This window comes from Malaclemys terrapin, chromosome 9 (genome assembly GCF_027887155.1).
Source record: "Malaclemys terrapin pileata isolate rMalTer1 chromosome 9, rMalTer1.hap1, whole genome shotgun sequence".
Taxonomy (NCBI): domain Eukaryota; kingdom Metazoa; phylum Chordata; order Testudines; family Emydidae; genus Malaclemys; species Malaclemys terrapin.
In genome coordinates, this window is record NC_071513.1 from 33,963,160 (window position 1) to 33,988,594 (window position 25,435).

General features: G+C 42.9%; 1 protein-coding gene across 2 annotated transcripts in view; it reads left to right on the forward strand.

Annotated features, from left to right (window-relative positions):
• The window catches only part of PCDH11X (protocadherin 11 X-linked), a 1,037,556-nt gene that overhangs the window by 709,866 nt on the left and 302,255 nt on the right, over window positions 1-25,435 (forward strand). Inside the window, exon 6 of one of the 2 annotated variants that reach the window (XM_054039436.1) lies at window positions 11,469-11,529. The exons of the other annotated variant lie outside the window; for it this stretch is intronic. Coding sequence (XP_053895411.1) covers window positions 11,469-11,489 — 21 coding nt within the window. The 3' untranslated portion in view covers window positions 11,490-11,529. Of the gene's footprint in view, window positions 1-11,468; window positions 11,530-25,435 lie in introns of those variants that run through there. 2 annotated transcript variants of the gene reach the window in all.

The following is a 25,435-nucleotide window of genomic DNA, read 5'->3' on the forward strand; positions in this document are numbered from 1 at the left end:
AAAAAAAAAAAAAAAAGGGGTGGGGTGGGGTGGAGGAAGAGAATGCTCATCACTCCACTCAGTAACGTTTTTCTCTGCTCATATGGTAGGGTTACCATATCTAATAAATAAAAAAAGAGGACCCTCCACGGGCCCTGGCCCCACCCATTTCCCCACCCTAGCCCCGCCCCAACTCCGCCCCTTCCCCACCCTAACTCCGCCCCCTCCTCCCTCCCACTCCCAGCCACGGGGAAAGGGCTGACCCAGCGCTACCGGCTTCACGGTTTGCCGGGCAGCCCCCAGACCCTGCGCCCCCGGCCGGCACTTTCCCAGCGCAGCTGGAGCCCGGGAGGGGAAGCACCCAACCGGGGGCGCAGGGTCTGGAGACTGCCCGGCAAACCATGAAGCCAGTAGCACTCAGGCTCCTATGCCTCCAGACCCTGCGCCCCCAGCCGGGCACTACCCCTCCGGGCTCCGGCGGCACAGGGTCCGGAGGCCCGGGGGCTGCCCGAAGCCGGTAGCGCTCGGGCAGCCCGGCTCTTAAACAGAGCTGAGCTGCCCGAGCGCTGCCGGCTTCGGGCAGCCCCCCCTGCCTCCGGACCCCGAGCCGCGGGCCAGGCACTTCCCTTCCCGGGCTCTAGCTGAGCTGCTCCGCTCCTCCCCTCTCAGACTTTAAGAGCCGAGCTGCCCAAGCCAGGGCTACCGGCTTCGGGCAGCCCCCCCTGCCTCTGGACCCCGAGCCGCCGGAGCGGAGCAGAGCAGCTGGAGCCGGGGAGGAGAAGTGCCTGGCCGGCGGCTCGGGGTCCGGAGGCAGGGGGGCTGCCCGAAGCCAGTAGCGCTGGCTCGGGCAGCTCGGCTTTTAAAGTCTGAGAGGGGAGGAGCTGAGCAGCTCAGCTGGAACCCGGGAAGGGAAGTGCCTGGCTCGGGGTCCGGAGGCAGGGGGCGCTGCCTGAAGCCGGTAGCGCTGGCTCGGGCAGCTCGGCTCTTAAAGTCTGAGAGGGGAGGAGCGGAGCAGCCGCGGGAGGGGAAGTGCCCGACCGGCATTTTCCCGGACATGTTTGGCTTTTCGGCAATTCCCCCTGGACAGGGGTTTGATTGCCGAAAAGCAGAACAAGTCCGGGAAAAAACGGACGTATGGTAACCCTATCATATGGGCCAGGATTACATGGGTTTTTCCAAATTCTCAAAGTTCCAGTAATGACAGAAAAGGTACACTGGGTCAACATGTCCAGACAACTAGTGTTGAGACAACTGTCGGCCTCAGCTAAAAATGTTCTTCTGTCCGTCTTCTCGGGTCTAGGTATTGTTCCTCAGAACCAGCCGATGATATTTTCACATTAATATATTGTACAGACAGAGTTTTCATTGCCTTTTGACTTTTTCCATAGTTGATCCACATGCTTGAGCCTAAAAATAACTTCATTGTATATTTTCCTGTTGAATTTAGGACCAGCCTTTTGTGCTGTGATTAATAAAAGAGATTAAAGATGTTAAATTGTTATCAATAATGCTTAAATATGGTCTGGAATGAGTTCCTATTTTGAATATGCTCTTGTTTGCTCTACAATAGAATATATATTCTATATGAACATGAACAATTGGATGCTTTTTAAAAGGTGCTCTAGCTAACTGCAAGTTATTGGGCTTGATTCAGCAATCACTGGGTGGCCTGAGTGTGTGGGTCATCAGACTAAATGATCACAGTGATTCCTTCTGGCCTTAAAATCTGTGAAACTGCATATCTCATTCTCTTTGTAATACCTTCAATAGCAGCTCAGCTCTTGGAGCATTAAGGAGGTAGTATAGCAAAGATATGTTTATTATAGTGCGTTGCTGGAGCAAGTTACTGTATAAATCTGAAGGACAGATTGTGAGCAGCTCTTGTGTGACCACAGAATGGTAGAGGGGTGAATGAGAAAACTTCCTCCTAACCTGCGTTGCACGGTAGCACACCCTGTGTTTTGGGTTTCTTTTCCCCCATGCTCAGGGAGAATGACACCACAAACAGAGCATGGCCCTGTCTTCACATCTCCCTCTCCCACTAACCTGCCAAGATGGTCAGCAGCCATGGACACAGGGGATGATGTGCCCCTTGTGAGCAGTGAGCAATACCAGGAGAGAACAGGACTGCTTGAGACACGTTCTCCCACGTCTCCCTTCTGGGGCAGTGCAGCTCCACAGCACTACCTACGCAGGGAGGGAGCCATAAATGCACGATCTATCTCTATGTGTTTTATCTGGAAGATGTCCAGCCCTGTCACAGAGTGAGCACTTGAGAAAAGGAATAGATTTGTTATTTACAGAGAAAATACACAGACATTTCATTACCAGTTTGGGGCTGCTCAGAGTCAGACCTTTGACTTATCCCAGATATTGTTTGGATTTGGCCTCTCTTTTTTGGAAAGGGAATGGAAGTATTGAGAGGCTGCTGCTGCATTTTCTTATGCTTCCTTTTTTCCATTTCCCCATCTGCCTTAAAAGTTTATGTTTCTCTCTTTGAAGTGCCAGCCTTATGGATGTGGTGATTTGTTGTGTTCTTTGGCAAGCATAATGTGTAGAAATTTAGTCCCTGCTACCACACAGATGAGATGATCAAATATCACATTTTCGATACGTGCCATAATGCAGGCAAAAGCTGATAAGGACACACCAAGCTTTTGTCCATTTATATGTGTGTGTGTATATATAGCCTGTTCCATTTATTTACTCCATAGTTTTCTGCTTGTGACAGCCATTCAAATTATATATGTATATGAAAGGAGTAAACACACTAAATAAATAGTGAGGATGTCTGAAATTTATTTTATTTATAGGCATTCTATGAGGCTCATCACCATAGATTTACGAGGTGTCACCTCATCAGTGAAGATAAATGTCATGTCAGATTTAAGCCATTGTGTTTATAGGCATAATTTAAGTATCCCTCCTCGCCCCTCTTCTGCCCCCCTCCAAGGGTATTTTCTCACTTAATGTAAGAATATGTTTCTCTTGCTGCCTCAGTTATCACTAGTATGCTGCCACCTCTCTTCAGATTTCTTCTTCCACTGTGGGGAGGGAAGGGGGTATAACTGGTTCGGATGTAGCTTAGCACACTTACCTAGAAACATAATCCAATTCTTGTAAACAAAATAACTTTATATGTTAACTTTGACACACATTGGATATACATTCTCCTCCTGATGTGTTGCTGGGGCTTTGTCTTTATATCTCCCATTTCATGGTACTTAGCTGCTCATCTATGATCAAAGAGACAATCCTCATCGCAGAGCCCACTCAAGGTAAATGGGCTGGAAGTGGGAATACATAGGTGAAGAGGCTGTATGGTGGCAGTTAATCCACTCCATAGCCACGATTCCTGTTTTAGTAGAGCGTGTGCCTCACAACTGCAGATCTACTGGCCCCACTATTGAAGAGGTTCTATATACAGCTGTACGAGGAGTCCTTTGAAACACCCTGTGCAATGGAACTATATTAGTTTGGCTATGTCTGGAACCCCCTGCACCCATGGAGGAGAGAGAAGGATTTACCACCCAATTAAAGAGCTCCCTTATGATTCACCTAATTACACCAAATAATATCTATTAAAATATTGTATAGATGTGTGTTAAATGTAGGGAAAGAGCTTTAAAACAACTCCACTTAAGCCAAACAGTACTTACAGGTAAACTCTGATCTGAATTTTGGATTTTCTGAAATTCCTCTGTCCCCAAATATGAAACTCATATAAAAACTGAATTTTGTTTATCCCACTTGCTTTTATCCAGTGGCTTTGGATGTCCTGTCATGCAGTCAGATAACTGGAGTTTACCTGCATTTTCATTCTATTGGCATAGATACTGAATCAAAACATAATAATAAAAGTAAACTATAAAAAATGACAGATGCTTCATTTTTATGCTTTTCAAGTTCAAAACAGGAAAACAGCAATGTAGTAATTCACCCAACCTTTGAGATGTTTTAGCTAAGTTATAAACAATTAAAAGGACCTTGCACAATCAGTTATGTTTAAACTATCAGCAATGAATAATTGCCCCTTCTCCCCCTGAAAGGAACTCAGTGCAGATCTTTACCAGAAGTTAACATGCACTGAGCCTTGACTCTTCCTAACTTCCATCTCTAAAGTTATTCACCTGGTCCTCTGTCACTTTATTAAATTTGGTGTAAATCAATCAAATAGATTTTCATATATTTTCTCTGCAAACATGCAAAAATGCATTACTGGTGGGAAATAAAAATATACATTTTAAAGTCTGAAATGGATTTCTGAGTAGGAAAATAGACTCCGTTTGTTAAAAAGCATGCCATCTGAATTTTAAAACCTCTAACTAGTATCCAGTATGAATCAGGCTTTTCTTGAGTTAATCAAATGTATTAATGGTGAAACTCAGCACAGTGTGACACAGAGAAAAGGTATGTGTTAAATAATGTTAAGTTCATCTCAGAAGTGTAATGATCTCTGTTCTTTAGGTGCCAGCATGTTGGCTACTAACTGCTTCCTCTTAAGGGATTTTACTACATAAACACACATTTTAAATACCTCTTGGTATTTTTTTATTTAAGATTTTTGGGGTGGGTTTAAGTAATACAATTAACAGGCTTGATTAGGGGGCTCATCCTATAGCCTTTACACACATGAGTACCCGATTTACCTTCCCTGTGATTATTTATGAGAGTAAAGTACTATAAACTGACTCTCAAAGTCATTTCCAAAAAGCTGAAGTGAAACTCCCACCCTCTTTTTGCACTTCAGAATTCATCAAGGGGTTATGCTTTACACAGTTAGAGCCTCTAGATTATGAACTGATCTAAGCTAGTGAGCGTAGCTTGAAGGGAACGTTACTTCTTTAAAAGGAACAGAATTGTCAAATTTTGGCTTTTGCTCTGCTTGATAAAAGATTAAGGTGTTTGTTGCAGTGGAAAGTTAGAAACTTTTGGACACTATAAAGTATGACAGAGTATATACATACACATCAGTATGTGTAATTCTGATTCTTTTGAAGAGAATTAATTGAAACATTTTGAGATGTGTTACATTATTTCATGCAGATATATGTTCATGTATATAATTTGAGAGAATAGCTAATTAGTTATGTTGAAAAAATAATTATGTAAATACCTGAAATAAGTATTCATTGTTTTAGTTCCATGGGATAAAGCAGAAGCTGAAACTTGCTCTTATTTATATAATAATTGTATTCAATATGATGTAATGTTATGTGGCTAGGTGTAAATCCTTCCCTGTGCTTTGCTAGTGCAGAAGAGGATGAAGGAGCTTCTTCACTTCCACATAGCAGTGGGGCAGGAGTCTTATGTAGTATGCAAGAGCAATAGGTAAAGGGATTTGTTACTGAACTGCCTAGTTCTCCATGACCCTAAGAATGTGCTTACTAGATGGCAGGATTAGACCACTGGATGGGTTACCTACAATGGTTAATAGAAAATGGTATTGGTTAGTATTTTTTTTAATTAACCTAGCAGTTTACCATCCAAAGCCAAATAACTCCAACAAACCTGCTTTAACCTGAAAAGAGAAACATTTAAAAGAGATCACTAAAAATGTATTTGCTTGTCTGCATTAAAGCACAAGATAGTCACGAACTGTAATTGAAAATATATCTAAAATCAATTTGTTTTTACTTGTATCAAGCAATCTCTGACAGTATCAGAAGCCCAAATTAAATTGTTAAGCTTACAGGAAGCTGTGGGAGAGACTCATCAGAATGTTTTAGAAGTCAAACCTTACAGTAATGTAGAAATTTCAATGAACAAAATAATAGAAATAAAATTGAATAGCGAGGATGCCATCAGTTGTCTTGAAATTGACTTTACCCACCCTCTCATCCTATTTTCCCTGGTTTTGGGTTAACCATTAAGTTGCTAGATCTTCTGACCTCAAGCACAAATAACTGTTTAAATATTTTTTTCAACAAAAGGCTTTTGAAATGGATGCGGAATCAGTTAATCTGTGTCCTGCTTTTGAGTGGCTTGAAAAGTAATATAATATGTCCTGAACCCAAAATGCTAGATGTGACAGCTAATGCATTTCTCAAGAGCCTATTGAGTAAAAGATATCCAGCAGTACGAATATAGAGCAACCTCATCTTTGTACAACAAGGATGAATTAATTCTTTTGTGTTATATTCCTATCAGGAAGCTAACAAGGATTCTTGGCTGGCCTGTTGCCAATGGTTGCTAAGTGAAGGTGAAGTCTTGATTAGCCAAAGGTTTTCATAGATTCATAGATTCATAGATTATAGGACTGGAAGGGACCTCGAGAGGTCATCGAGTCCAGTCCCCTGCCCGCATGGCAGGACCAAATACTGTCTAGACCATCCCTGATAGACATTTATCTAACCTACTCTTAAATATCTCCAGAGACGGAGATTCCACAACCTCCCTAGGCAATTTGTTCCAGTGTTTAACCACCCTGACAGTTAGGAACTTTTTCCTAATGTCCAACCTAGACCTCCCTTGCTGCAGTTTAAACCCATTGTTTCTGGTTCTATCCTTAGAGGCTAAGGTGAACAAGTTCTCTCCCTCCTCCTTATGACACCCTATTAGATACCTGAAAACTGCTATCATGTCCCCTCTCAGTCTTCTCTTTTCCAAACTAAACAAACCCAGTTCTTTCAGCCTTCCTTCATAGGTCATGTTCTCAAGACCTTTAATCATTCTTGTTGCTCTTCTTTGGACCCTTTCCAATTTCTCCACATCTTTTTTAAAATGCGGCGCCCAGAACTGGACACAATACTCCAGCTGAGGCCTAACCAGAGCAGAGTAGAGCGGAAGAAGGACTTCTCGTGTCTTGCTCACAACACACCTGTTAATGCATCCCAGAATCATGTTTGCTTTTTTTGCAACAGCATCACACTGTTGACTCATATTTAGCTTGTGGTCCACTATAACCCCTAGATCCCTTTCTGCCGTACTCCTTCCTAGACAGTCTTTTCCCATTCTGTATGTGTGAAATTGATTTTTCCTTCCTAAGTGGAGCACTTTGCATTTGTCTTTGTTAAACTTCATCCTGTTTACGTCAGCCCATTTCTCCAATTTGTCCAGATCATTTTGAATTATGACCCTGTCCTCCAAAGTAGTTGCAATCCCTCCCAGTTTGGTATCATCCGCAAACTTAATAAGCGTACTTTCTATGCCAATATCTAAGTCGTTGATGAAGATATTGAACAGAGCCGGTCCCAAAACAGACCCCTGCGGAACCCCACTCGTTACGCCTTTCCAGCAGGATTGGGAACCATTAATAACAACTCTCTGAGTACGGTTATCCAGCCAGTTATGCACCCACTCATAGACATTATTTTTTTTTAAGGTCAGAAGGGACCATTATGATCATCTGGTCTGACCCCCTGCATGCTGCAGGCCGCAAGACCCTTCCCTGGACTCTACCGTTGAAGTCCCCAATCCTGTGTTTTAGTGACTTCAATCGGCTGAGACCCTCCTGCTAGTGATCCCTGCCCCATGCTGCGGAGGAAGGCGAAAAACCTCCAGAGGCTCAGCCAATCTACCCTGGAGGAAAATTCCTTCCCGACCCCAAATATGGCGATCAGTAATACCCCGAGCATATAGGCAAGAGTCTCTAGCCTGACCCTTGTTGGCCATTATGCTGTTCACCTTATAGTAGCCCCATCTAATTTGTATTTGCCTAGTTTATCGATAAGAATATCATGCGAGACCGTATCAAATGCCTTACTAAAGTCTAGGTATACCACATCCACCGCTTCACCCTTATCCACAAGGCTCGTTATCCTATCAAAGAAAGCTATCAGATTGGTTTGACATGATTTGTTCTTCACAAATCCATGCTGGCTGTTCCCTATCACCTTACCACCTTCCAAGTGTTTGCAGATGATTTCCTTAATTACTTGCTCCATTATCTTCCCTGGCACAGAAGTTAAACTAACTGGTCTGTAGTTACCTGGGTTGTTTTTATTTCCCTTTTTATAGATGGGCACTATATTTGCCCTTTTCCAGTCTTCTGGAATCTCTCCTGTCTCCCATGACTTTCCAAAGATAATAGCTAGAGGCTCAGATACCTCCTCTATTAGCTCCTTGAGTATTCTAGGATGCATTTCATCAGGCCCGGGTGACTTGCAGGCATCTAACTTTTCTAAGTGATTTTTAACTTGTTCTTTTTTTATTTTATCCGCTAAACCTACCCCCTTCCCATTAGCATTCACTATGTTAGGCATTCCTTCAGACTTCTCGGTGAAGACCGAAACAAAGAAGTCATTAAGCATCTCTGCCATTTCCAAGTTTCCTGTTACTGTTTCTCCCTCTTCACTAAGCAGTGGGCCTACCCTGTCTTTGGTCTTCCTCTTGCTTCTAATGTATTGATAAAAAGTCTTCTTGTTTCCTTTTATTCCCGTAGCTAGTTTGAGCTCATTTTGTGCCTTTGCCTTTCTAATCTTGCCCCTGCATTCCTGTGTTGTTTGCCTATATTCATCCTTTGTAATCTGTCCTAGTTTCCATTTTTTATATGACTCCTTTTTATTTTTTAGATCGTGCAAGATCTCGTGGTTAAGCCAAGGTGGTCTTTTGCCACATTTTCTATCTTTCCTAACCAGTGGAATAGCTTGCTTTTGGGCCCTTAATAGCGTCCCTTTGAAAAACTGCCAACTCTCCTCAGTTGTTTTTCCCCTCAGTCTTGATTCCCATGGGACCTTACCCATCAGCTCTCTGAGCTTCCCAAAATCTGCCTTCCTGAAATCCATTGTCTCTATTTTGCTGTTCTCCCTTCTACCCTTCCTTAGAATTGCAAACTCTATGATTTCATGATCACTTTCACCCAGGCTGCCTTCTACTTTCACATTCTCAACGAGTTCCTCCCTATTTGTTAAAATCAAGTCTAGAACAGCTTCCCCCCTAGTAGCTTTTTCAACCTTCTGAAATAAAAAGTTGTCTCCAATGCAGTCCAAGAATTTGTTGGATAGTCTGTGCCCGGTTGTGTTATTTTCCCAACATATATCCGGATAGTTGAAGTCCCCCATCACCACCAAATCTTGGGCTTTGGATGATTTTGTTAGTTGCTTGAAAAAAGCCTCATCCACCTCTTCCACCTGGTTAGGTGGCCTGTAGTAGACTCCTAGCATGACTTCTCCCTTGTTTTTTGCCCCTTTAAGCCTAACCCAGAGACTCTCAACACTTCCGTCTCCTATGTCCATCTCTACCTCTTTCCAGCAGTTGATATCTGAAGTGAAGCAGACAAATGGTTAGGAGTCTATACTACAATACCTTTTAGGCCACTAAGGAAATAGAACTTACTCTATTACTCTTCTCGGTGCTATTAAAAAAGAAAGATTTTGGTTGCTTAATTGAATATACTTTGACCTAGAGCTGAAGCCAGGTATTCATAAGAGATTTGAGCTCTAGCAAAAACAGCCCCTATAGACTTATGTTAGATGGGGGCGGGGGGAGGGTTCACTTCTGTTCTTCCTTTGAGTATGCAATTGGGTACTTTTACCTAACAGTTGTTTTGATTACATGCCACTTCCTCCTCCTCCTTCTCCTCTGATCCTGTATTTAGTCCTGGTTCCTTTCTAAGCGTATGTCTATACTACAAAGTTAAGTCAATGTAAGCAGCTTACGCCCACCTAACTATGGAGGTATACACACTGCAATGCTCTTCCTGTTCCCGCTGCTTTAGCTCTCCTGCTACACTGTCCTAATAAAACCACCTGGATCAGAAGCATAGAGCTTCTTGTAACATAGTTAGAGTGACACAGGGTCAGTATAGACACTGTGTTGCTTATGTCGCTATAAGTGGCCTGCAGGAGGTGTCCCACAATGCCCACCCTGACCGCTCTGGGCACTGTTTTGAACTGTGCTGCCCTGCAACCAGGTGAACACCCCTCTTCCTGTAAAGCCCTGGGAAGTTTTGAAATTACTCTTCCTGTTTGCTTGGCATGGAGAACAACTGGTTCTGTGGGGAGAGGAGGCTGTGCAGTCACAGGTCTGCTCCAACTGCAGGAACTTCAATATCTACGGCCAGATCGCTCAGGGCATGGTGGAGAAGGGCTATGGTAGGGACATGCTGCAGTGCCACATAAAAATCAAGGACATGAGGCAGGTGTACCAAGTTAGGCAAATGATCGCTCTGGTGTGGAGCCACAGACATGCCGCTTCTACAAGGAGCTGCACGCCCTTCTTTGGTGATTCCACCTCCACTGCCAAGAGGCCTGTGGATACTTTGCTGGGGCTGGAGTTACGGCCACTGGAGTGAACCCAGAGGATGACGTGGCAGAGGAGGTCTGGGGGCAGGCAACAGGGAAATCTGGTGAAATTCAAGCCAGGGCCTCTTTAGACTTCTGAGCAGGCTAGCCAGTCCCAGCAGTCCAGCTCCCAACTGCGGAAGGAACCTCTGGTAAGTACTCTGCTTCAATACTGAAGGGATTGCTTTTTCAATTGGGCTACAAGAGGTGGTGAAATAACAAACACAGGAGCAGGTTCTGTCTGCATCTCATTTCCCTGTAAGGCTAGTCAGACGAGGCCCTTGCAAAAAGGTTTTGATATAAAATTATTCTGCTTAATTATCAGGGGGCAAATTTGTCATGTACACATGGAAGATATACAGCACAGCTATAGGTTGTCTTAACTCAGGAAGTTCCTTTGAGAGGAAATGTAGCCAAACTCCAAACCTATAGACAATGGAACTCCCTGTGCCTGTATCCTATAGATAACTAACTACTTAGTTTGCAAAACAACAAGGGTGGGGGGCAAATAGATGAACAATAAGGGGTCATAAGAGGGGCAGATACATGTAGCTTGCTAATTATGTATGGTAATGATAGCAAATTTTGGCCAATCATAGAGCGATAGATTATCATAAGCAACTGCATATAATGCTTTGGTGTAAGTGTTTTCTTTGTTCTTGCTGACTTATGAGCTTGAACCCAATTGCAATTGAAATAAACGGATCGCCCCTCCCGGGGCTCCTTGCTTGGCTAGCTGTGTCCGTCTGTCCTTATTCCTCAGCTGGAACGGACAGAAATTTCTATGACAGTTTGTTTATGCATAATGGGGTGTCCCATGAATCCTCCATTGAGATCGCTAGGAAACTTTCCTAGAGATAATCTGCAATCCTCAGCTGAATGCTACTCAGCAGTTACTTCAGTAGGCACCATGGCAGCACACGGGCCAGCAGCATATGATCCCGTCTGCAGCCGCATGCATGCAGGAACTGGACCCTTTCAGCCTCACTTAACCTCAGGAGTGAGATATCTGCTGCAATCACCCCGCCTGTGGGAAACGGTGCTAGTATTCAGTTCAGTAGCCCTATGCGCTAGTACTGATATGCCAGAGCTACCTTCCTTTGTCCCAACTCATCCCCTGTCCTCCAGGCCATACTCATCATGGCTGGGGCTACCACTGTGATGTGTGAGTGCCAAGGGAAAGTGAGGGAAAGTTTTGCTTCTTACTTGTTTTGATCAAGGATGTAAGTGCACTGACAATAACACCTCTGTCTATTGTTTCTTTAGCAGCTGAAGATGTGCCCTTGATGGTTTCCTGCACATTGGCAGAGTGCCTCACTCAGATAAGGAAAAGAAATTAGAGGAGTAAGGCAGACATATTCAACGATATGCTGCAGTTGTCTGGTGCTTTGGATTGTGAGCAGAAAGCATGGAGGGTGGCAATCAGTGAGAAATTGTGTAGGGATAGTGAAGATAGGAAACAAGAGCAGGAATTGATGATAATGCTGCTCAGGGAGCAAATAGACATGTTGCGGTCCCTGACTGAACTTCAGGCTGAACACCTCTGTGCTCGCCTCCCCCTGTGATCCATACAGAACTGCCTTCCTGCATATCTCCACACTCCCCATTCCTCATTTCCTCAGGAGCCTCAGCAGTATCCCAGGCATTCCACCCCATGGGACATTTTTCACAATGACAACTGGACATACATGCAGCTGTGATAGCCTCATTGGCACATGCTTGTGAATTTCCTGTTCCTTCCCCTTTAAAGATACTTTCCCCTGTATGTATGAAGTTTAGGTTACCAGTACATAAATATGTTTGTTTGGGTGTGGAATAAAAATGTACTTATGGAAAGTGCATGAATCTTTATTATACTCCAACATATGATGACTATTGCTAACATTCAGAGACAGTAACAATAGGTGGATTTGCAGTGTTATAATAGCGGACACACAGTAGTCATTACAAGGTTTATACCACAGTCTAAAAAAAATTGCCTGCAACACACATTACTATGGCTCCTTATTAAAATGCTCCTTCAAAGCCTCCCTGATCCAAATAACTCCCCCTCGAGCCCTGGTATCTGGTTGCTCAAAAGCAGCAGACAGCTGCTCCACCTCCACACTACCCACCTGGTGAAACTTCTCCCCCTTTGATTCACAGATAGTCTGAAGCGCACAGCAACCAGGTATAACCATCAGGATATTTTCCTCATTGAGCTCTAACTTTCTGAGGAGACAGCACCAGTGCCCCTTTAAGCAACCAAAGGCACATTCACCAGCAGAACTGTCTCTAGGGTACAGCAAAGCGGGACTGTCCCTAGGTTACATGCTTTGGGGGAAGGGCGCAGCAGCCACCCCGAATTGCCATGCTCTAGGAGAGGGGATGCTAGGCTGGCCTGGAAGGGTGGGGTAAAGGTGCGGGGTGCCAGGCTGGCCTGGGGAGTTAGCAGGGGCCCTGGCGCCAGCAGCTTGAATCAGGCCTGCACTCACCATCGGGAAGCGACAGCAGCCTCAGCCTGTCCCGCTCTGCCCCACCCTGCCAGCTCCTGGCATTAATGTGGGAGGAGGCGGAAGCCGGAAAGAGAAGGGTCGGGGGTTTGGGGAAAGTGGTGGAGTGGGGGGGGGGGGGGCTGGAGTGGACGGGGTGGGGGGGTTTCCCCGGGCCTTGCACCCCCCTAGGAATGTCCCTGTTCACGAGTGATTCTGCATCTGCTGAGCCTGTTGTTGAAGTGATCCTTGCTGCTGTCAAGGTGACCAGTGTAATGCTTCATGAGCCACAGGCGCAAGGGTTAGGTTGGGTTTCCCAGGATCACTATTGGCATTTCCACATGCTCAATGGTAATCCTCTGGTCTGGAAAGAAAGTCCCTGCTTGCAGCTTTCTGTGCAGGCCTCTGTTCCTAAAGATGCATGCATCTTGCACTTTCCCCATCCAGCCTGCATTGATGTCAGTGAAACAACTCCGGTGATCCACTAGGGCTTGCAATACCATAGAAAAGTAGCCCTTTCTGTTGATGTACTCTGTCACAAGGTGGTCTGGGGCCAAAATGGGGATGTGTGTGCCATCTATCACCCCACCACAGTTAGGGAATCCCATTGCTGCAAAACCATCCACTATTTCATACACATTGCCGAGAGTCACAGTTCTTTGTAGCAGGAGACGATTAATGGCCCTGCACACTTGCATCACTGTAACCCCCATGGAAGATTCTAAACTGATTTGCAACTCATTGGTAGCAGTCTGGTGTTGCCAGCTTCCACACAGCAATTGCCACTTGCTTCCCCACTATTAGTGCTCTGGAGGGCTGGGGTGGGCTCCTCACACAGTTCCAGAAAGGTGCCTTTGTGCATCTAAAAGTTCTGGAGCCACTGCTTGTCATCCCAGACCTGCATAACGATGCAATCCCATCACTCAGTGCTTATTCCTTGAGCCCAGAATTGACAATCCACTGTGTTCAGCTGCTCCGTGAATGCCAACAGCAATCTTGAATTGTTTCTGTCCATGGCACACAACAGTGCAGACAACACAGCAGCAGCAGCAGACTTGAAGCTCAGGAAATACTGTAGGATCAGGCATGTTGTATTCATAACTCTCATCACAATACTGGAGAGCAGTGCAGGATCCATATTTTCTGACAGAGATGGCGGGCAGGCAGTTTACAGGGGCTGTTGAAAAGCAGTGCAAAATGTACTAGGAAGCCCATGGAATGATGAGACTGAGAAAGCTGCATTGTGCGACACTGAGCCTGCCCCCATAAGGCATTGCAAACTCTTCCCAGAACACCCTGTGGCAGATGGTGAACAGCTGCACAGTGGGATAGCTACCCACTATGTCGATGCAAGAGCTGCTAATGTGGATGTACTCCACTAACAAAAGGAGCGTAGTGTGGACATGCACCAATGGCTTAACTACAGCGGTGGCTGTACGTCAACATAACTTAAATAGACTTAACTTTGTAGTGTAGACATGCCCTTTAATGTGCCGCCTTTTCATGACAATAGTCTTTGGGACTTGGTGAATTATATTTAGAGATATTTAATGAGTAAAGCTTGAATTATAGAGAACCTTGATACTGTGTTTACATCGTAAAATATTGGATCCTTCCCGAGTAGACTGTCTAGTTATGTGATTCCAGTTGCTATGTCTTTTATTAAAAATAAGTATTTCAATATTTTCTTAGCACCATAATAATAGAAGTTTAGGGGAGATAACCCTTAAATAACATTTTCATACATTTTCTAATAGCAGACCAGAAGTCCTTCAATTTGGGACAGTTCTGGAAACAATGAAGGTAATTTCCTGTAGGATAGCAGCCCCTCTAACATTTTGATGGGAAGTTTGTGTCTATTTTGTTTTTCAAAACATGTATATGAAAATATCTACTCAAGAATTTCCACTGGTGTTTTCTCCATGAATGGAAACTTGTAGGTACATTATTTTAAATGATGCCTCCTACCAGGGAAAAAAGGGAATTCTGGTCTAGGACATAGTCAGGTTTTAACCCTGTTTGCCATTTGTTCACTGCATAGCCTTGAATAGATCAACATCACCATACCTCAGTTTATGCATCTGGATATTGGAACGCTTAGGCTAGGTCTACACTAAGGGGCGGGGTCGATTTAAGATACGCAAATTCAGCTACGTGAATAGCGTAGCTGAATTCAGCGTATCCTATTTGACTTACCCCACTGTGAGGACGGCAGAAAATCGACCGCTGCGGCTCCCCTGTTGATGGCGCTTACTCCTCCTGACGAGGTGGGAGTAAGTGCGTCGATTCGGGGATCGATTTATCCATCTAGATGAGACGCGATAAATCGATCCCCGAGAGATCGATTTCTACCCGCCGATCCAGGCGGGTAGTGTAGACTAGCCCTTATTGTATCTGGCTCACTGTAATTATTTGTAAAAGCCCTGTGTAATCCTTGAAATGAAAGGTGCTACTGTGCTGTATATGGGTGCACATTATTGGCTGTTATTGCTTCTGTGGAGGGATGTCATTCTGTTCCTTTGAAGCAGTTTGAAAGCCTGAGTGGACAGACTGCATGACTGTCTTAAATTTTAAATAAAGCAGAGTGCCAAATGAAATTCTTACTTTCAGAGCAGAGCCTATAAAGTAGTATACTCTGCAGCATCTAATCTTTATATCCTGAACTTCCCAAAGCCCAAAATATTCTCTTACAAAGAGTGGCAAACTCTGGAGGGAGCATTGGTGTTGAATGCAGCTTCACAGCTGAAGTGGGCATATTTTAAAGTAACATTAGCTTGCTATAATGAAGCTCTCTTAAGGCTTATGAACCTATAGAGCTTTTTAAGTAAAAGTCTCGCTCATCAGGCAGTCTTTTCTCAGCTCTTGGATTCTCACAGCTAATTTGAACAGTTCCATTAATGAACTGGTCTCTGTTATTCACAAATGCAGCATTTGGCAGCATGCACCCTCTGCAGTTGCCAATTTTTCAGTCTTGTTAGAGCAGATAAGATCGTTATTGTCCTATCACTTGCAGACACAGGTGTAATCTTAGAAGAAGTTGCTAATGGCATCTTTGAATCCATATGGCACTTCTAAAATGGACTGCATTACTATTCAGTACAATGAATACCTGTTAGTATTGCTACAGCTATGCAGAAAACAATTTTTTTATTGAGGCACTCCCCCCCTCCATTTTGTGATGTATTGTCTGGCTCCATTGTATTTCTAAATGATGCTGTGTAGACATACATATGTATTACACTTATAAATGCACATACATAATCCCTTCTTTAAAAAAAAACTGCTATGACATATCATACAAAAATACATTACATAGAGCAAATGCATGGTTGTGGTGTGTGCATTTAATGAAAGGAGGACAATTACATTGCTAAAGGGATGATAGATTGAGAACATAAAATATAATTACATCCTAAATAACTATTTCTACTGTCAGGACCTCTTAGGTTCTATTTTGGACTCTTCCACTGATTTATAGTTTCTGACCTTCACTAACTGACTTAACTTTTCTGTGCCTCAGTTTATCCATCTGATAAATTGTTATAATAATAACTACCTACCTTGCTGCCACTATTATGAAATTTAATTCATCTTTATAAGGCCCTTTGTGGTTCATGGTGCTTATAAGTGCAAAATAGTATTATGCTATACCTGGCATGGCTGTTTTTAGACTCCTAAAGTCGTCTGCAATCTGTGATAGTTAACTTTAGTACCCAGAAAGATAATGGAGCAAATAATCAAACAATCAGCTTGTAAGCACCTTGAAGATAATAAGGTGATAAGTAACAGTCAACATGGATTTGTCAAGAACAAATCATGTCAAACTAACCTAGTATCCTCCTTTGACAGGGTAACAAACCTTGTGGATAGAGGGAGGAAGCAGTAGGTGTGATATATCTCAACCTTAGTTAGGCTTTTGATACTGTTTCATGTGACCTTCTCATAAGCAAACTAGGGAAATATAGCCTTAGACAAACCTACCATAAGGTGAGTGCGCAAATTGTTGAAAAACATATTCAGGGAGTGGTTATCAATAGTTCACAATCAAGCTGGAAGTGCATATCAAGTGGGGTCCGCAGGGATCTGTCCTGGATCCGGTTCTATTCAATATCCTCATAAATGATTTGAATAATGGCATAGAGAGTAAATTTATCAAGTTTTCAGATGACACCAAGCTGGAAAGGGTTGCAAGTGCTTTGGAGGACATGATTAGAATTGAAAATGATCTTGACAAACTGGAGAAATGGTCTGAAATAAACAGGAGAAATTCAATAAGGACAAATGCAAAGTATTACACTTCATAAGGAATAATCAATTGCACAAAATGGGAAATGAATGCCAGCAAGTGTTATAGTGAATCACAAATTAATATTAATCAACAATCTAATACTGTTGCAAAAAAAGTGAATATTATTCTGAGATGTATTAGTAGGAGTGTTATAAGCAGGATATGAGCAGTAACTCTTCCACTCTACTCAGCACTGATAAGGCCTCAGCTGGAGTATTGTGTCCAGTTCTGGGAACCATGCTTTGTGAAAAATGTGGACAAATTGGAGAAAGTGCAGAGGAGAGCAACAAAAACGATTGAAGGTCTAGAAAATATGATCTACAAGGAAAGATTGAAAAAATTGGGTTTTTTAGTCTGAAGAAGAGAAGACTGAGTTGGGGACATGATAATAGTCTTCAAGTATGTAAAAGGTTGTTATAAAGAGGAGGGTGATAAATCGTTTTTATCTAATGAGAACAAGATAAGAAGTCATAGGCTTAAAATTACAGCAAGGGAGATTTTAGGTTAAACATGAGGAAAAACTTCCTAACTGTAAGGGTAATTTAAGCTCTGGAACAGATTACCTAGGGAAGTTGTGGAAACTCTGTCATTGGAGGTTTTTAAGAACAGGTTAGACCAGTGACATTCAGACCTCCATAGTTCAGTGTTATACCAATAGAATAAAAACCAGCAGGATCTTATTAAGAGGGATAAGGCAAAGATGCCACATTTATTGTAAATATACTGATAAAGCAAAAGATAAAAGTAAACAACGTTGTTTGACTACTTATTTCTTATACACACACACATACACACATATATATATATATAGAGAGAGAGAGAGAGAGAGAGAGAGAGAGAGAGAGAGAGATTAATTCACACAATCATTCATTCAAGTTCTGTATAGGTGTTATAGTTACCAGCCTAGAAGTTGCCATGTTACTGGCCAGGTATCTTGGTCATGAGGATGGAGCCGAGTCTGTGTCAGGTGCACCTGATGCTCCTGGAGGCTGGCAGCAGAACCAGAGACTCAAAGTCATCAGTCTTTAGAGTCCATTCTTATAGGAATTAATTCCTATGTTAGTCTATGGGAGCTGTTTCATCCTCCTGTTGCTGACTCAGTCAGCAGATGGCACATTCCTGTCCAAAGTGGCACATTCCTGGTGGCTCCACACTGTCCAAAGTTTGTGTTTGTCATCCTTCCAGGTGATGGGGTGGATCCCAGTTTACCCTCCGGGGGTTTCTGGTCATCCACTTGACACATTCTTCGGCCGATGGATACTCCTTTTCTAGGCTGGCACCTCCCTAACCATCCATGTATATCAAGCATTCATCAGCATACATTCCATATCTTAACCATATTTTAATTTACTGTCTCCACCACTTTCAGAGTGTGTGCTAATTCATTTGAGACTCCCGGCCCTTTAATCACAGAGGGTGGGGGTCTGTCCTAGGAGCAGTTGAATGAAGTGAAAGTCACTTAACAGCTTATAGTGTTTGTTTACATGGTATCAATTACTTCAAGAACAAAGTCAGTTAACTTGTTTGTAAGTTTTACATAGTAGTAAAATATCTTTCACAGGATAGATCTAATCAATGGTTTCTACAGACAGTAGCTTACAAGTTTTAACAGAAGACCCAAAAGATTTTTGTACTTGGTGAAACTGTTGGATTTTAAAGTGTGGGGGCCAAATTATGAGGGGGTCACTGTCTCTTGGGGGAATCACTGTTAGTACCTTCTTTTATATCCCTACATCAGGACCCAAATTAGTGATCAACATTACCCAAAAGAGCCACAGTAGTGTGAATTCATTGTTTCATTTACTCTCTCTCTCTCTCTCTCTCTCTTTCTCATTCTCACAGCAAAATGACTGAGCAAATATTATTTTATCAACTACAATTGATTAATAACATAGTAAAAACATCCTGATTGGTGAATAACTTAGATTGGTTAATAATTAAATCCAGGGCCGGCTCCAGGCACCAGGCAACCAAGCATATGCTTGGGGCGGCACCTGGTAAGGGGCAGCCAATCTTGGGGTGGCGGGGGGCAGCACGGCGCGGCTTTCGGCAGGGGGGGGCACTGGGAGCGGCGCTCGGGGGGGGTTCCAGCAGCGCGGCGCTCGGCCGGGGGGGCGGGCCCCGGCGGCACGGTGCTCGGCAGGGGGGACGGGCTCCGGCGACGCGGCGCTCGGCGGGGGGGCGGCGCGGGGCGCAGCGCTCGGGGGGGGCATTCCGGCGGCGCGGCGCTCGGCGGGGGGTGGGGGGGCTCGGCGGGGCGGCGCTTTTTTTTGCTGCTTGGGGCAGCAAAAAAGTTAGAGCCAGCCCTAATTAAGTCTCACAGTATTTTAATATGTGATGCAAAGAGCTGCAGGAGACAGATTAAGGAGCCAATTGTGGTTCGTGAGCCTCAATCTGAATATCACTGGGTTAGACAAACACTTGTCAGAGATGATCTAGACAATACTTAGTCCTCTCAGTATAGGGGACTGGATTGGATGACCTATCAAGGTCCCTTCTAGTCCTACATTTCTGTGATTCTATGGTTATTATGGTATTTGTCTCCTTGAGAGAACAAGGTTTATTGACAACGAAAACTCAGGGGATGCAGCAAAGTGCTTAATGTCTCACTAGCAAGAATCAGAATGTGCATCAGCATTTATAAAGAACTTTACAAAATTATTCCGTTGTAACTGTCCAATTGTAGAATGATAGGTAAATTATTGACTGGAACCAGAAAATCTCTTGTTTGTAGTCACTCTGTGCTTTCTCTTTCTCCTGGGAGTCCTTAGGGGGTGTAGTTGGGAATTAGAATGCATTTTGTAGTAGCAGTGGATTAATAGTCTTTAATTGTGAAAAAATAGGGCAGTTATTTTGACATTGGGATGTAAACAGTGGTAGAATGTAAATTTGCCAGCTTGGGTCACATTGAGCTAAAAGAAAGGGCATGTAAAACATTACTGTATCATTTTCTGACTGAGAAGAGACAATTTAGGAAAATTACTTCTCCTGTCAGAATAGCCTCATTCCTTTCATCAGAGATTGTTCGCATCAGTCATTATTTTTATTTTAAAATAAATGAGTGTTTCATGGACTTGACTCGCAAAAGTAACTCCTGAGCAGCAGGAGATGAGAACATAGTACTGCACTGAGTCACTTTGGATCACTCTTTTGTTGGGTATTTGTCATCTTCTATGAATGAGGTCTGAAATCACAGCTAATGATGGACAAATCTTGTAAAGTACAGAGGTTCGGTTCAAATGGTACCTGTACACGTCTGAACCCCTCGGAAACCAGTTGCCTTCCCCAAAGAGCCTCAATCTCTTTCCATGCTTTCAGCTTCCTATCTCAACACAGCTTGGTTTCTTCCTCCTGGATATACATGGAACTCAGTAGGTCTGGCAGTGTGTTTGTTGGGCTGCTGCTTATTTCAAACTTCCTGGTACTCTGGTATTCCCATCTCAGTCACTCTCCAAAGAGCATAACATGCCCGGAAAACTGGAAGGTGATATGTTCAGTCTTGTGCCATCCGCTGTGGAGTGTGACTAAAAGAGAAGGTGAGACTATAGTGTAGGTTTGAAGTGAAGGGCAGTCCAGAGGCCAGCATAAAATATTTGGGAAAAAAAATATCAAGGATGGAGAGGAAATTTTTAAACTGGTCGAAGCAGACTAATGTGCTGAAATTAAGCCAAGGAAAACAGGCTGTATATTAAGGGGGGGGGGGAATCTAAATAAATCATTGGGAGCTGGATCATGGTATCATATGAGAATAGTGATGGGAAATTTTGCTCAGCTAGCTTATCAGTTGCTAGAGACATGTGCTGCTGGCCCTGTCTGCCACCTAACATTTCTCTGGAGGCAGTATTTTTTTGGCAGGGGGATAGGAGGCGTGGATTTTAATTATACAACAAAGCAGCAATTCTTTCTGTCCCTGTGAGCTAGTACTTTCTACTATGCTTCAAATAGAGTGCACAAACTAGATTTGGTCCAAACTTTTTCCCTTCCTCGGACTTGCCTTTATTGTTAATGTAGATGACAAAACATAAACCTCAGCCAAAGCTTTATCATGAGCGTGGATTTTTCTAGGGTGTTGCCTGAAGGGTAGCACAACAAAATACATCCTTCAGTAAGCCTGGATGGACCTAATAAGAACTAACATCTGAGCCCGGCATCCCATTCAGGCTCCTACAGCTTGTGACCGTATTACAGAGTTTAATCAAGTCAAAGTTTTCATGAGCTATTCATTGTCATCCTGAACGGTGTTTCATTTGATCATGTGTAGCATTTACTACTTTTTGTTGTTTTGGTTTCTAAAGCTTTTTGAAGGCCAGAAGTGCCTCCCTAGAGTTTTTATTTCCTGTTAATATGCCACAGTAGTGAAATACACATCTCATACCTAACATAGGAGAGAGAAAGCTTCTAGACAGGCATTAAAAATGATATGGATACTTTAAAAAAACCCTAAATAAATAAAAGGTTGTAAATTTAGTGTACGTGAAAATAAGGAGCTGGCATTGGTTTGCTTCTTCCATACAATGTTCATGTTCCAACCAGTAGCGCAGCTAGCAGGGTGCAGGGGAAGCAGCCGCTCCCCCCGCCTTTCCAAAAGCGGCCGGAGGAGCGTGGGGGGAGGGGAGTCCAGCATGGTGGCCAGCAGCCGTGCCCAGAGGAGCGAGGGGGGGGCATGGGGGTGACATGGCAGAGCCGGAGGAGGCATGGCAGGGGAGGGGCGGAGCGGCCGGAGGAGGAGCCAAGGGGGGGGCGCCTTTTTCATGTTTGCTCCCCCTCCTCTTAGAAGCTGCTACGCCACTGGTTCCAACCTTTCAGTTTCAGTCCTCAGACTCTTCTGAACAGTAACTGACTTTTGTATCAAATTGTGTATTAGTTTTATGATGGGGGTGGGGGGATGGGAACTCAGATGAGACCAAAGCTTGTGGTGTGAGCAGAAATCTGAATTCAGTTTTCCAGAGATGAAAGGCTAGTCACTTTACTTCTTTGTGCCTCAGTTTTCCGATCTGTAAAACAGGGACAATGATGATTAGCTCCTTTTGTAAAATGTGTTGAGATCTATGAATGAAAAGTTCTTCATGAGTGTCAGATGGATTTATTATTAATTATTATTATTATTGTTATTTTATTATTTATTTATTAATTATTGCAGTGATATCAACCTCCCACTGTGCCACCTACCTTCTCCCTAGAGAACTTTTAAAACATTCCATGTGAACATATAATATAAATACTGACTACAATTTTTAATTACCAGTACTCCCCCAACACCATCTTATCCTGAGTGAAGGGAGCAGAAATTACCCTTTTGTAGGCAGCTGCTGATGCTGTTTCTGGCTGCCAATGAAAGTTACATCTTTAAAGTGCAATGAAATGGAAGCAAAGTTTAGAGTAAGCATTGCTTTCCTCTGATTTTCCATCAGCAACCTACACTGTTTAAATGAGGTAGGGTTATTTCTGAAATGATGATTAGCCCCTGGTATTGAAGATGAACTGCGGTGAGTTCAATTCGACAACAACAAGAAGAGGCATAAAATAAGCAAAGCTTATTCTTTAGAAAGCCACTGATATCTAACAATCACACTGAGCTATAACCAAGGCTTCAAGATGTATTATATTCTAGTAAGGTGCATCCACTCTGTGCACTGTGGATATAATAATAATAATAATTAATAAATATTCTAGCAAGTGTTCTTCTTTTGATCATACAACATCTGGGGTTCCCTCTTCGTATAATCCATGGTCCCAGTTCCCACTAACAGCTATGGGGATAATTAATTCTTGCTTTGTGTTCAGAAGGATACAGGTTGCAGCCATTACAGGTTTTTTGAATGTCACTACTTAAAAGTGGGAGGATATTTTCTCTGCGGGTCAAAGAGATTTTAAATTTACATTTCAGTAGCTTGAGGATAAAAAGGTGTGCTGCTTAAAGGGGTGTTAATTGGGAAGAACACAACTAAGAAAATGCAGAGGGTGTATTTGGGACAGGACAAGTAATCTGAAATGCAGACAAGATGAATTCCACCTCTCTCTGAGCTGTGGTCTTGGCAGCATCTTTGTCTAGATAGGTTTAAGTGAGTGACATGGATATTTTCTTTCATCTGTCACTTGCACTGACATTACCTCTTGTAATTTCCTCTGCCTGTTCACATGCTTGTTTTCTGGTGAGTCAATTAATTTAAAAATCTAGTACATCAAAAGACAATTTTATTGTTTAAAATAGAATAATTCATCTGAGGCCTACTTGGCTTCAGTATTATTTACTGAAAGTTATTAATGGGTTCTGTGAAATGGAACAAAAATGAAGAGGATAATGCTAATTACACACTATACATTCCCACTGCCTCTTAAATATACATTTGGTTGTTGACTTGCAAAGAATAGTAAAGCTCACAAGTCAGCTTGCTTCTGATTTAAATATTACTACTAAAGTGACAAAAAAAATAAGACCAAAGGTCAAATTAATTAAAAACAGTAGGGGAATGAATGTAAATACACTGCAAGTGTCACTTTCAAATATTTGGCTTTGAAGATATGTGAGGTACATATTTTGTTTGGTGGAAAGCATGCATGATCTGTGCATTGATGGAAGTAAGAATGCAATGAGCAGGATTACATTGGATTCTTTATTCACACAAATACCTCAAGTAAATACACACTTCCATCTTGCTTGTTTTCCTACAATAGCTCCCTCTGTTCTCGGTTACATTCAACAATATTAACTTATTCCTTCTAAGTAACAAAAACACAAGTAGATTGTCCTCTGACCAATTGTCTTGGACTATCATGGTTCTGTTATGCAGTGACCTGGAATTTCAGCTTTATCAAGAAAAGATAAGGGATCTTCTACAGTATGAGGGATATATCATGGTGCTCTTTGCTGTATTAAACTCTACCTTTGTGTAATTGCAGCTCATTTTCTAATGGGTATGGACCCAACCCCCCTTTAGGCAAGGAGACCCTTGAAAAGGGTCTAAAGCAGTAGAAAATCTCAAGCGATTTCTCCCCAGTGGCTCAATAAGGGAGGATGTGGTTTACTTCCTCTCAACCCTTGGAACAGGCGGTAGGGCCCCCTTTCAAGCCCTGTGGATCAACAGGGATCCACACAGAATGCTGGGCAATCAGTGGGAGGCTATGGACCTCCACACCAGCTCTGTGTCTCCAGAATACTTTCCTGGCAACACTGGAGACATGTTGATAGATCAGGTACTGGTTGCCTGGAGATCTTCCTTAAAGAGGGCTGGCTCTCCCTTTCAGAGTGAGGGTCTCCGAAATGTAATGTAGCCTTAAGCTGTCTGAGCTGTTTGTAATGGGGAACATTAACATTTACCTACCTACTTACCACAAAGTTCCTTTTTACATCTCATATGTTGATTCCCATGGCATGCACAGTGTTCCTACTTTAATTAAACAGCAACAAAAAGTTACCTCATGTGACCCGTTCCCATATTTTACAGCTCTCACTTGCTGTAGATCCTCACATGCCTCTTTTAAAATGCCTTCAGAATGTGTAGTTAACGATGGCTTTCTGCAGGACACTTAAACAGTGCGACTCATTAGCTTAGTGAAGGATTATAAAATGACAGATCTTTGTTGTTGTGGATTGGATCTGATTGTGGTGGCGCCCTTTGCAAGTGCACAAAGGGGTGTGGGATGAGTACTCATTGCACCTTTCTTCATGTGTTTTTGCACACCCACGCAATGCTGGCCTAAATACAGTTCATATTAAAATTCATAAATCTGGTGTTGCTTTGAATTAGTACAGCAGCACTAGCCTCCTGGCAGACATGTGGTGTGTTAACAAGCTGAAGGAATCAGAAGGAATCAGCTTTCCCAAAACTGCAGGTAGAGCATTTCTATCCTCCTAGTACAGAAATGAACCATTCTTCATGCAAACCAACATATGCTTTATTACTTCTGTCACTTATGCTATATATTCTACTCCTTGAAGAAAGGAGCTGTAAGAAATCTTAATGTTCGAAAGGAATGAGTCCACGTGATTTGGGAACAATCCAACAGGACTCTAAAGAACATGGGATGGTTAATGGGAGTGTTTTGGGCTATACTGACACTACATGAGCAGTGATTTGAGAGACCAATGTCATATATTCTGATTATTTGAGAGGACAATTGTAGTCTGTGGGAACAAAAAAAAATGGAAGAAGAAGAAACAACTAAACCTACAACCATACTCCACAGTGCTTTGATTTTTAATTTTTTCCTCATTTATAAGTATTGTAAGTATTCTAGACATCCATTTAAGACTACTTTCTTTGGCAGAAAATAGCATTGCCTCCTTTTGTGGTTTTGAATTATAATATTTCATAAAAAAATATTTAAAAACCTGTTTATCTACTGGGTTATCGAACTCCACAGTCAGGCTAGAGGTTGGTGTATGCTGGCAGAAGAATACTGCAAGGAGAAGCCTTCTGATTTTAATCAAATTAAATAAAGTGCAATGCTCTGTCTTAGAATAGCTCTGGGAT